The sequence below is a fragment of the Bos mutus genome, chromosome 22 (genome assembly GCF_027580195.1).
Source record: "Bos mutus isolate GX-2022 chromosome 22, NWIPB_WYAK_1.1, whole genome shotgun sequence".
NCBI lineage: Eukaryota > Metazoa > Chordata > Mammalia > Artiodactyla > Bovidae > Bos > Bos mutus.
In genome coordinates this window covers 66,606,496-66,618,621 of record NC_091638.1, presented here as the reverse complement: position 1 = coordinate 66,618,621, position 12,126 = coordinate 66,606,496, and the positions used below count along the sequence as shown (strand labels likewise).

General features: G+C 42.9%; 1 protein-coding gene and 1 non-coding gene across 5 annotated transcripts in view; one reads left to right on the top strand and one right to left on the bottom strand.

Annotated features, from left to right (window-relative positions):
- Window positions 1-12,126, top strand: part of KDM2A (lysine demethylase 2A) — a 91,079-nt gene that overhangs the window by 63,027 nt on the left and 15,926 nt on the right. For all 4 annotated transcript variants that reach the window (XM_070359791.1, XM_070359789.1, XM_070359790.1 and 1 more), the window contains 2 exons: window positions 1,608-1,734; window positions 3,600-3,994. In XM_070359791.1, the coding sequence (XP_070215892.1) occupies window positions 1,608-1,734; window positions 3,600-3,994 (522 nt within the window). The remainder of the gene's footprint in view (window positions 1-1,607; window positions 1,735-3,599; window positions 3,995-12,126) is intronic.
- Window positions 4,695-4,766, bottom strand: TRNAS-GGA (transfer RNA serine (anticodon GGA)). The gene has a single exon. It is a non-coding gene; the product is annotated as a tRNA-Ser (tRNA).

Sequence of the window (12,126 nt, the reverse complement as noted above, 5' to 3'; positions counted from 1 at the left end):
TGTTCCCTCCTGGTGTACCAGAAGTAAATTTATTTTATTTTCAAACAAGGGAGGAGAAACCTCTTCTAGTTGTTGAAGCTGTAGTGGCATCAGAGACTAAGATTCAGAGCCTAAAGCCCCTTTGCATTGGAAAGCTAATGAAAAGTACATGTCTCTCCTGCCTTGCAATGAGGAAAGTGATCTTATTCCCCAGTGATGCCCTGTGACCTAGTGAAGGGTTTTGAAAAGGGATGTCCATCTGAGTCTCCTCGATTTGAAAAGATTGCCTGACATGGAGCTTTGAAAAGTAGGTGGGAACATTCTCAGGAGTTACATATTCAGATCAATCCTAAAAGTATTGTTTTCCTTATCCTTTTGAAAGAAGCCCTCTCTGAAAGAAGACAGGCAGAATATACAAGCATACCTCAGAGATCTGGCAGGTTTGGTTCAGTACTACTGCAATAAAGTGAATATTACCATAAATTGAAGCACAGTATTTTTCTTTTTCCAATGCATATAAAAGTTGTATTCACATTATACATAGTCTGTTAGTTATTTTTACATTACTTGTCTGTTAATGTACAGTAGCATTATATACATAATGTACAGTAGCTTTTAAAAAAAGTATGTACTTTAATTTTAAAATGCTTTATTGCAACAGAATTCTGTAAAGCAGTTATCCTCCAATTAAAAAATGATTGATTAAAAAAACAAACAATAAAGATAGACAAGAGTTAAAACAGGAAAAGAAAACACTTTATTGCTAAACAGTGCTAGTCATCATCTGACAAATGCAGGATTGCTACAAACCTTCAATTTAAAAAAAAAAAAAAAAGGCCACAATATCTCTGAAACTCAGTAAAGTAAAGCACAGTAAAATGAGGTATGCCTGTATTTAAGATAATCTCCATGGTTGATCTTGCTCGGTGATTGATCCATGCTGATATGCAGGTTCCCTGACCATGATAAATCTAAAGGGCAGTTATTTTTACTATAATTCACTTGGAATAATTTCATACTGTTTTGGGGAAGAATGGAAGAAAGCTAAAGAGAGCAGCTGATGAGGCCACATGGAATAGTAACCTGATTTGCGGACATACCATCTTGGTAGAGTATTATGAAGCAGGCAAGCTGAGAGCTAGTAGTGGGAGGAAATACTCAGTCTAGTGTCCTAGATGAGATATAGCTTGGGAATGCATTTCTAATTGTACCTTTATGTATGTAAGGACATAATAAAAACATTTTCCATTATATTCTGTGTTTCATGGCCTTCTGATTCAGGTACAGGCAAGAATGGTTGATATGTACAGAAAGTATATTGTGCCTTACTAACATTTTACTCTCTGCCTCAAAACTTCTGTTTGATGCTTTCCCACTCAACAAGACAGCTTCTTGATAGTTGTAAATGGTCTTTCCAAGTACCTCTTATCTTTTTTGATGATTTCCCAAGACCAACAGTTTTTAAGTTGAGAGATTCACTTAAATTCTTGCTCCACATGGCAACCTAGGATTACATGTTAACTAGAGAGAGATTTTCCTGGGCTAGTTATTGGAGTGATTGTTTGTTACTCTCTTTCCTGAAAAATTGTTATTAGCTTGGCTTTCTCATTATTTTGTTCCCGTGTTAGGTTCCTAATAAGTTCCGCTATCCATTCTACTACGAGATGTGCTGGTACGTGCTGGAGCGCTATGTGTACTGCATAACCAACCGCTCTCACCTAACTAAGGAATTTCAGAAAGAGTCTCTTAGCATGGGTAAGTGTTCCACCTACAGGAACTTTCAAGATACTCCACAGGACTGAGGGTAAGGCCAGGAATATTCCAAAGGCTATTCCCCAGTTGTTTTTTTATGGTTTATCTTTTTACTTATCTACTTAGAAGTACCGAATCCATTCATTGAAGTTAATATGGTTACAGTTGATCTCCTACCCAGATGTGAATTATTAGGGCTAAATGAAATATTCTGGATCTCATCTGGTGTTAGTACTTTGCTCTTCAAGAAAGTAATCAGTTGGAAATTCCCTGATGGTCCAGTGGTTAGGACTCTGTGCTTTCACTGCCGTGATCCAGGTTCAGTTCCTGGTTGGGGAACTAAGATACTGCAAGCGGCTCTGTATGGGCAGAAAAAAGTCTTAACATGTTCTATTGTGTAAAGAATGGTCTTTGGCACAATAAAAACTAGGATTGCATCATCAGAGTTACTCTTACTGTATTTCAGGCACCAAACTAAGCAGTCTGTATCCATTAAGTTGTTATTACCTGTGAGGTGTGTATATCATCCATATTTTACAAATGGTGACATCAAGGTTCAAGGAAATTAAAAAACTTGCTAATGATCTAAGAGTTAATAAATGAGAATGTTACAACTTAAATCATGTTGGTAAGATTCTAAAATGTGTATTCTTCTGAGTTTTAATGTCTCCCTAACTTACATTGGAGAAATATTTTATTGGATGTCAAGGTAGTTTCAGTTATACATTTTTAGGCTAGTCCATGCCTTGAAAATAAAGAGGAGCCAACACTGCCATATCCTGTGGTCACGTAAGCAAAATACTTTTTGCCTTAGCATTTCCTCTGAGGATAATTGATGTTGTCATTTGAAAATAAAACATGCTCAACAATATGTAAAAGCAAGATATAGAATTGTATATACAGCATGATCCTAATCTTGTTTGAAAATATGTCAAGTTGTAGTTATACACATATGTATAGAAAAAGATGGAAAGACAATCCATCACACGGTTGAGTTTCTCCAAGGGTGGAAAATACAGGATGACTTACTTCTTTGCACCTTCCTGTATTTTCTAAATTATTAATAGTCAGCATTTATTTCTTTCATAATAAAAGACTAGTTAACATTTAAAAATTCTTCTTTCAAAACTTTCTTTTGTTTTGACTATCAAAATCTTTCTTTAAAAAATATTCATGTTATTTTATTAGCCATGTTGCTAAGATTTTGATTCCAAAGCTTAATTTTATGGCCAAAATTTTGAACAAAGGTGGTTTTTAAATATATGTGCTTCATGTTTTTGTTGTTTCGTTACTAAATCATGTCTGACTCTTTGCAACTCCATGGACTGTAGCCTGCCAGGCTCCTCTGTCAATGGAATTTTCCAGGCAAGAATACTGGAGTGGGTTGCCACTTCCTTCTCCAGGGGATCTTCCCTGACCCAGGGATCGAACCCGTGTCTCCTGTATTGGCAGGCAGATTCTTTACCACTGAGCAACCAGGGAAGGCAGTGTGCTTCATATTAGTACTAGTCTTTTAAAAGATAATGAGATCATAATCCTTAAATTAAGTTTGAACTTGAAACTCATGTACAGCTATTTTCATGGGTAACTTATTTTCAGCACACTGTTTATTAAAGACTGAACCCTTCCCAATCCTTTAAAAATCCAATTGACTGTTGCCTCAGTTGTCCTACTAACTCAGGATCCTGTTTTTACCTGTAACTGATTTTCAGCAGTAGATAAATGGGTTGGAATAGGGAAGACTGTTTTTAAACTGGGGTGACTTTGTTGTTTATAACTTCAGGGCCCCTCCCATAACTACCTATTTCTCTTGTTGATCACATGGCCGAGTGGCACATTCATACCACACTTTCTCTTCATACTGGCAGATTTGGAGTTAAATGGGTTGGAGTCTGGAAACGGGGACGAGGAAGCAGTAGACCGAGAGCCCCGGCGCTTGAGCAGTAGACGTTCTGTCCTCACCAGCCCTGTGGCCAATGGGGTCAACCTGGATTATGATGGACTGGGCAAAACCTGCCGAAGTCTTCCAAGTCTGAAGAAAACTTTGTCTGGGGACTCATCCTCTGACTCTAGCCGGGGTTCCCAGAATGGCCAAGTGTGGGATTCCCAGTGTAGCCCCCGAAAGGACCGACAGGTGCATCTGACCCATTTTGAGCTTGAAGGCCTTCGTTGCCTTGTAGATAAATTGGAATCTCTGCCACTGCACAAGAAATGCGTCCCTACAGGGATAGAAGACGAAGATGCTCTCATTGCTGATGTGAAGGTAAGGGTTCATTGTGTTGCATAAAGGCTGCTAATCTGGCTAGGACAGTCAGTTTCTGGATTCTGAGAGAAAATTCGGGAGTTTGGGGTGATCTTGGTTCAACCAGAAAGAAGTTAAGAGTGTGAGTGTGTGTGTGTGTGTGTGTGTGTGTGTGTGTGTGCACGCGCATGCGTGCTTGGGCTGTACAGTGAGTGTTTCAGTTCCTAAAATGAGGTTAGGTCACTATTAGGAAAATGTGAACATTTGTATGTTCAGTTAGGATTTAAATCCAATCTTAAAAATGCAGATTTCAGGCTGACCCTAGAAAAAGGGTGAGCCTGAGAAAAATGTTTATGTTAAGAAATGTTACTTAGAACTTAAGTTACACTCTGATAAAGAGGCCTATTTCAGAACAAAAATGGCCGGTAAAATCTCTAGCAGTCTTATCCCAAGCACATTTGTTGTTGTTCAGTTGCTAAGTCGTGTTCAACTCTTTACAACCCCATGGACTGCAGCATGCCAGGACATGAGTTTGGGTAAACTCCAGGAGTTGGTGATCAACAGGGAGGCCTGGCGTGCTGCAGTCCATGGGGTCGCCAAGAGTCGGACACGACTGAGCAACTGGCGACCCCATGGACTGTAGCCTACCAGCCTCCTCCCTCCATGGGATTCTCCAGGCAGGAGTACTGCAGTGGGTTTCCATTTCCTTCTCCAGGGGATCTTCCCAACCCAGGGATCGAACCTGGGTCTCCCGCATTCCAGGCAGACGCTTTAACCTCTGAGCCACCAGGGAAGCCCAGTCCATGGGGTTGTAAAGAGTTGAACACGACTTAGCAACTGAACGACAACAACAAATGTGCTTGGGATAAGACTGCTAGAGATTTTACTGGCCATTTTTGTTCTGAAATAGGCCTCTTTATCGGAATGTAACTTAAGTTCTAAGTAACATTTCTTAACATAAAACTGAACTGAACTGGGCTTCAAATTTATCTATATTAAGACTTAAATACATTAGGGCAACTTCTGAGAAAAGTGTCATTTTAAATGTAATTCATCTTACTGCCAAATCGAGTTTCTTCATGTTGTATATTTTTCTTCTTTCTCTGTAAGTCTCCCAGCATTCAGTTGAGTTCAGGCGCTCAGTCGTGTCCGGCTCTTTGCGACCCCATGCACTTGCAGCATGCCAGGCTTCCCTGTCCATCACCAACTCCCTGAGCTTACTCAAACTCATGTCCATTGAGTCATGATGCCATCCAACCATCTCATCCTCTCTCATCCCCTACTCCTCCCACCTTCAATCTTTTCCAGCGTCAGGGTCTTTTTCAAATGAGTCAGTTCTTCACATCAGGTGGCCAAAGTATTGGAGTCTCAGCTTCAGCATCAGTCCTTCCAATGAATATTCAGGACTGATTTCCTTTAGGATGGACTGGTTGGGTCTCCTTGGTGTCCAGGGGGCTCTCAAGAGTCTTCTCCAACACCACAGTTCAAAAGCATCAGTTCTTCAGCACTCAGCTTTCTTTATAGTCCAACTCTCACATCCGTACATGACTACTGGAAAAACCATAGCTTTGACTAGACAGACCTTTGTTGGCAAAGTAATATGTCTGCTTTTTAGTGCTTAGTAATCTTCAGAGTCCATCCCACTCCTCATATATTGGTCTCAAAGAAATGAATTTATTTTTAGGGAATCCAGATTGGAACTGTCTGAACTGGAGAGAGTTCTAGTAAATCTTTCCTCATGTATCTCATATGAAACCATTGGGGGCTACCCCAGAGGGCCAGTGATTTAGACTGAGCTTCCACTGCAGGAGACATGGGTTCAGTCCCTGGTCAGAGAACTAAGATCCCGCATGCCACCATATGTAGCAAAAAAAAAAGTGACCATTAATACAAACACGAAAAAGTCTTTAAATCACTGTTTGGAATTACGTCTTCAGCGCAGGGCATGGGTATGAGTATTAGGAAGCTAGTTAACCATTTGTAATATGTTATTTTTAAAACCTTTTGTATATGTTGTTTTAAGCCACAGAAGAATTTATAAGGAATAATTTTATGTGACCTTAAGGAAGATGGGCTAAATATCTCATAGTATGACTTTTTTATTCCTAATCCTTATACAAGTGTTTCTTGGCTACCACTAAACAACCAGCCGAGGTTTTCCCTACCTTCTGCCAGATACCTCAGGAAAGAACTCCAAAGACTGGGCTAAGACCTAGACTTCTAATTTTTTTTCTTTTTTTCTTTCTTCAATTGACATTCTAACTATATCTTATTATTTATGCATCATCAAGATGATAAAAACTTTAAGAGACTGATAGGATTGGTAACCTAGTGAGTTTGGTCCTCTCCATACTGATAGAACCTAGGCAGTTGTTTTTACAGTTTAGTTTTATAACGTTGTAGACAAGGCAGGTGGTATTGTGGCCTTGTTTATGGGAGGAAATAACGAAGCTCCAGGTAGGTGTGGTCCTGTGTCGATGATTGGTACAGTGCGCCAGAACAAAGTTAGCAGTACTTTCCCATATTCACAAGCCAGTTCCCAAACTCACTTCCCACCCCTGAGTGAACAAAGGACACTATATTTTTTGTTTTTCATTGCAATGGGACATATATATTTTCCTGAGAGTTTGAGTATAGCATCTTTTTTTTTTTTTTTTTCCTACAGAAGGTTGTGTCTTTTTTTGGCCAGGCCACACGGTTTGCATGATCTCAGTTCCCTAACCAGGCACTGACCCCAGGTCACGGCAGAGAAAGTCTGAAATCGTAACCACCAGGCCACCAAGGAATTCCCCAAGGTTTCTTCTTTCTTTTTTTCAAATTTTATATTGGCCGTGCTTTGTGGCATGTGAGATCTTAATTACCAGACCAGGAATCGAACCTGCGCCCCCTGCATTGAGAGCATGGAGTCTTAACCACTGGACCACCAGGAAAGTCCACAAGTTTCTTTTTCCTAGCTCTTCTGCCATGGATGTGGAAAACATGAAATCGTGACTTTGGTGACTTACTAACTTGCCTTTAGGAACCCTAAGAAGGAAGGTTTTATAAGTTTATCTCTCAATAATCTTCTTTTGGCCTGGGGATCTGCATTTTTAATTTATGAAAAAGAGAAATATCTTTTTAATCCTAAGGGATGTCTATAGATAGATTTTATTTCATTGAATTCAATTGTAGGAAGTCATATTATAATTCACTAATCAGTTGTACAGGTCAAATGTTATGATAGAAATACACAAACTATTAACTAATTTGACCAAACTCAGGGAGATAGTGAAGGACAGGGAAGCCTGGCATGCTGCAGTGCCTGGGGTCACAAAAAGTTGGACACAACTTAGCGACTGAACAACAACATCTCTTAACTAATATAGTTGCTGCTAAGTTGCTTCAGTCGTGTCGGACTCTGTTCGACCCCGTAGACGGCAGCTCACCAGGCTCTGCCGTCCCTGCGATTCTCCAGGCAAGAACACTGGAGTGGGTTGCCATTTCCTTCTCCAAACTAATATAGTTAAATAAAGATATTTATAGAGGTAGAGTAGTAGGGGAAAATGTAGAAAGATTTGTGTCAAACTTTAGGCAGAGTAAAAGGCGGCAGCAAGAAAGGGAATGAGTTAAGAAGAGCCATCTAAAGAGAGCTCTTAACACTGTGACAGGTGCCCTAAGAGAGCTTGCTATTTATCAGGAATCATGGAAAACGTGGGTGCCTTTGCTCAGTAAGACAGAGGTGGCATAGAGACCAGGTCGTAAGAGAATGAGTGGCCCAGTAGGATGACTGCACAGACTGGCAGTGTTTGAGTTCTCCCTTGTTTACCCAATACCATATCAAAATATAGCTGATGACAGAAGACAAAAGATTTAGAGACTGGCTCTGCAAGTACTTTCAGTTAAGATCAAATGGATTACTTATTCCTACATTGGACCTGTTATATTTAATTTGAGCTTTAGATAATAGTTTCAGACTTGAATACTTTGAAAACCTAAACACCACCAAAAAGAAAAAAGCATTGGATCGGGTGGGTGCCGAATCACTGCCCAGCTGGAGACTGCAGTGCCAGAGCACTTGGTGCTGTGGTAGCACAGAAGGCTACACTGCAGCGAAGGACTAAAGCAAGCCCAGAGTTTACCCTTCCTGTAAGAGAGAGGAAGGGTCTCTTGTTGTAGCCTATGTGGCTCTCACAAATAACTAGGAAAAGAGGTTAGAGGAACATTGGTGGGATGAGATACCCATAATTACATATTCCCTGGGAGAAGCAGATCTAGTGATGTGGTTAAAGGGCTTTGAAGCTTCTAAAAATGTTCTACAGTATTGAAGAAAGAATAATACAGAGTTGCAAGGGGATTAGATGAAATATGGGGCATTAAAAAAAGTTGATTTATTGGCAGTTGGGGGAAAGTAATGAGTGTATATAAAGTCCTGTTTTGGAGGGGTTATAAAGTAACCTTGACTCCTGATCTAAAATTGAGAGGCCATGTCCTTGAGAGATGTTGAGTAAAGAGTCAGGAGCTGGAGTAGTATGTATAGTGTATAGTGTAATCCCATTAGTGTTTAAAAAAAAGTATCTTTGTTTGTATGTGCTAAAATTACAGAGGGCCTGGAGTGGGAATGTTAACTCCTTACTGACCGTGGGTCATAGCAAGGTGGTGGGAATCAGCTGGAAGGCTGAATTTTTAATCAGACTTTATTGTTTTCTGTTTATTTTGGTAATAAAGCAACTCTTAATATATGTATAAAAAGAGGCACTTAATATATCAATACATCTGGCTGCCCAACTCAGTTAATGAAACAATTTCAGAGTTTTTGAGTATTTTTCTACTTTCCTATTTTCTCTAAGACATTTTGATACGCTTGGCAGAAATGTGACTGTGGGGCAGGATACTAGATCAATAAGAGCCCGTTTTCTCCTCTATAAAGTAACATCTACCTCAGTGGTGATGTTGTGAAATACAAATCTTTGAAATTCACTTATTTCACTACTGTAAGTAATCCCTGCCTGCTCTCTGCCAAGAACCAGGCTTAGTGTTGGTATAAATATGCAAACATACTGTGGACCAAACCTCAGGGGGCCTACTAAGGTCCAGTGGAGGAGCAGGCATTTTAAGTGGGCTAAGAAAGTGAGTGACTGACTTCTAGGTTTACAGGTGCTGGACCTGACCCTGAGGACTGGTGGTAGATTCTGTCCTGAGGGAAGGAGGCGCCCTTCTTTTTAGTTAACTGGTTAAAACCCTTGCCTGTTAGATGATGCAGACTGATGACTACAGTATTATCTAAATGATAAAAGCTCTAAATTTATAAATTTGAAATTCTTCCTTTGTGGTACAGTTGGCTACTGCTGCTCTTATCTAAGAGTCTATCTAGCGTTTTATTTTAAACTATGATCTAAAAATTTATATGAAGCTCCTCAGGAGGATGATGGGACTGAAGCAGAGTTACGGTTGTGAATAAATACAGAAACACCAATCAGGAATGTTCCTTCATCTGACACTTTGGGAGTGATTCTGACACTAACAAAGAGAAGAGCTGATAGAGAGCCCAGTATAATTGGATTTTAATCCATCAAGCCAGATGAGGAGGGAAAAAAAGAATCTGTATAAATAAAACTTCATTTGTAGTTTTTACTGATATTTGTAATAATTACTGAGTAAAAAGTTTTGAATAACTCACCTACAAGGCATATAAAGCTAGATTAAAATAGAGACAGTTCTTTAAAAATGTTTCATATAGTCCTGTATTATGTAATGTTATGTTCTTACTAATTCTCATCATTGTTGCCTACCTTTTATTCTGAATGAAAAGGAGAAAAAGAATGGGCCTTATTTATAATGTGTGATTTGGGAACTTACTTGAAATGAGTTTCCTAGTGCCCTGATTTTTGTTCTTTCCTGGTGGCCTCTAGAATTTGTGCTTGCTACAACTTGGACTTGTGTTTAGTTTTGGAGTAACTTGTTTCTCTTAAGTATTTGAGCATACTGTATCATCCCTCTAGGTTAGATAGCACTAAGACCTAAATAAGCATTTTCCAAGAGGACCTCTCACAATGTTAAGGAAGGTTTTTCTAACATAATAGGCTAATTACAGAGAGTCCTTGAATCGTAAAAGTACAAGTTTAGGATTAGAATGACCATTCACACATTTCCAGGAAGAGCTCCACAGAACAGTACAAAAGTCTCTCCTTCCCTTGGTAAACTAATGTCAGAAGCAAACATGCTGCCCCTGGCACCAGAGCCCCAGGCCTCAGAGAGCCTACTCGGCCATTTGACTGTGCAGGAGAAACTCACCGAAACAGCTGTCCTGGAATAAGCTAGAATAAATAAGCATGTTTCCATTGGTAAGAGCTAGGTTCTCAGTGGCCTGAGGTGTTTATTTCAGAGCCACTTCTGTAATTTCCCAGAAAGCCAAGTTACATTTATTAGAGTCTAAAAGTTACATAAATCTGGCCCCAATATACTGAATGCTGAAGCCTGAGAAAAGAGTGCTCCTTCAGTCTGAGTTTAACCCTGACTGTGGATCGGTGAGTGCAGAGTAGGTGACACGTGTCACTTGAGTGGCTGTCAAAAGTGGCACCAAGATGTGTGACCTTATGGGAGACTGGTTGCTTCATCAGGCAATGTCAAACGACAAGAATAGGAAGAGTGCGAGGGTGCTGGTATCCTGAGGATGGAGTGGTGAGAGGCAGAGTCCGCGCTGTTAACTGAGGCCCCAGGAGAGCGGCAGGTGTGGAGTCGGAGGCGGTGCTGGTCCTAGGTTCCCGGTTAGGTTCCCGGTGCCTGATGCCAAGCAGGGGAGTGAAGCTCCTGAGGGTGCACCTCAGCCGGTCTCACTTGGTCACGAGGGAGCCGCCCGCAGCGGGGCGGCTCTCACGGTGTGGGCTGGGGCAGAGGCCGCCGCAGTTGTGGAAGTAGCTGAGATGAACAGACGGATGGTATCGGGTCCCCTCCGTGTTGGTGGGTATGCGTCATGCCCAAGGTGTTTCTGGAAACGTGTGCTGGTTCTGAATTCCGGCCTAGGGGAGGGGCAGCGGGGGCAGGTGAAGCTGGCCGGCGGTGGGGAGAGAACGCAACTCCAGAGGCGCTCGGCTCCGGGCCGGGCTCTGCTGCAGAGGCTGAACTTCAGGCGACTCGCTGTCTGCCCGGGCACGGGGAGAGCCCTGTGCGCAGCCCGGGGGAGCGCGGCCGTGACAGGGAGGTGACCCTGAGGGCCGGGGTGTGGACCGCGGCAAGGATTTTGCAACGCGGGACCCGACTCGGCACGGGTTAAAGCCTTCCCTTCCCTCCGCTGGCGCCTTCCCGAAGTCGCCGGCGAGAGCGCTGGGGGCCGGCCCTGGGTTCTGCCCCAGCGCTGACGGGGCGGTGGGAGGGAGAGGGCGGGGCGGCGGTTCCCTCCCGGCGGGCTCTCCTCCAATCGCCGCGCCGGGAGCGCTGCCCAGCACGCCCCCTCCTGACTCTGCCGCAGGACGCTGGGCCCTCTGCTGGCTCGCTCACTCGAGCTCGGCTCCCCTCCTGCCATCTTCCGTTGCAAAGCATTTCTGGGAGCTGCATGTGGGTGACGCAGCAGCATTGTTCGCAGGCACAGGAAGCCGCGGCTGAGCTCTGGGGCTCGAGAAGGAGCGCAGGGCGCTGCGCGCCGCTCCCTCCGGGTAGCCTGAAAGGTGATCGCCCGATTGCCCTGCCTTAAGTGCCCTGGGAGATTTCAGATTTTTTTTTCAATAAACTGGGATTTTTCCTAGAGGCAGAACACCTAACTCCTTCAGCACAACTTCCAATACAGAAAGCAAAACAAAGACGCTGGGGAAACTTCATCCAAGAGCCTCGGCAGCTCCAGAGGACGGGAAACACAAGGTCAGATGGGCGGGCGGGCGGCAGAGCCCTCTTGGTCTGGGGTGTGTGGTGTGTGGAACTGCAGGGACCAGTCTCGGCGGCAGAGAGGCAGGAGAACTGCCTGGCGGCGAGTCCGGGATAGTGCTGAGGTATCGGTGGTGCCGTCGTCACTGCACTTGTTCCCTCTCCCGGTGGGATGTGCTTTCGAATTGGGTCGTTTGCCTTTGGGAGTCTCTTCCCCTTCTCCGCCCAGGCGCCCGCGGTTCTCGTCGCCTTCCTGGGCTGTGGCGGGTGTGGGCTTGCGCTTGAACATTCTCTCATGCCAGAAGGCTAGATAGGCGTAA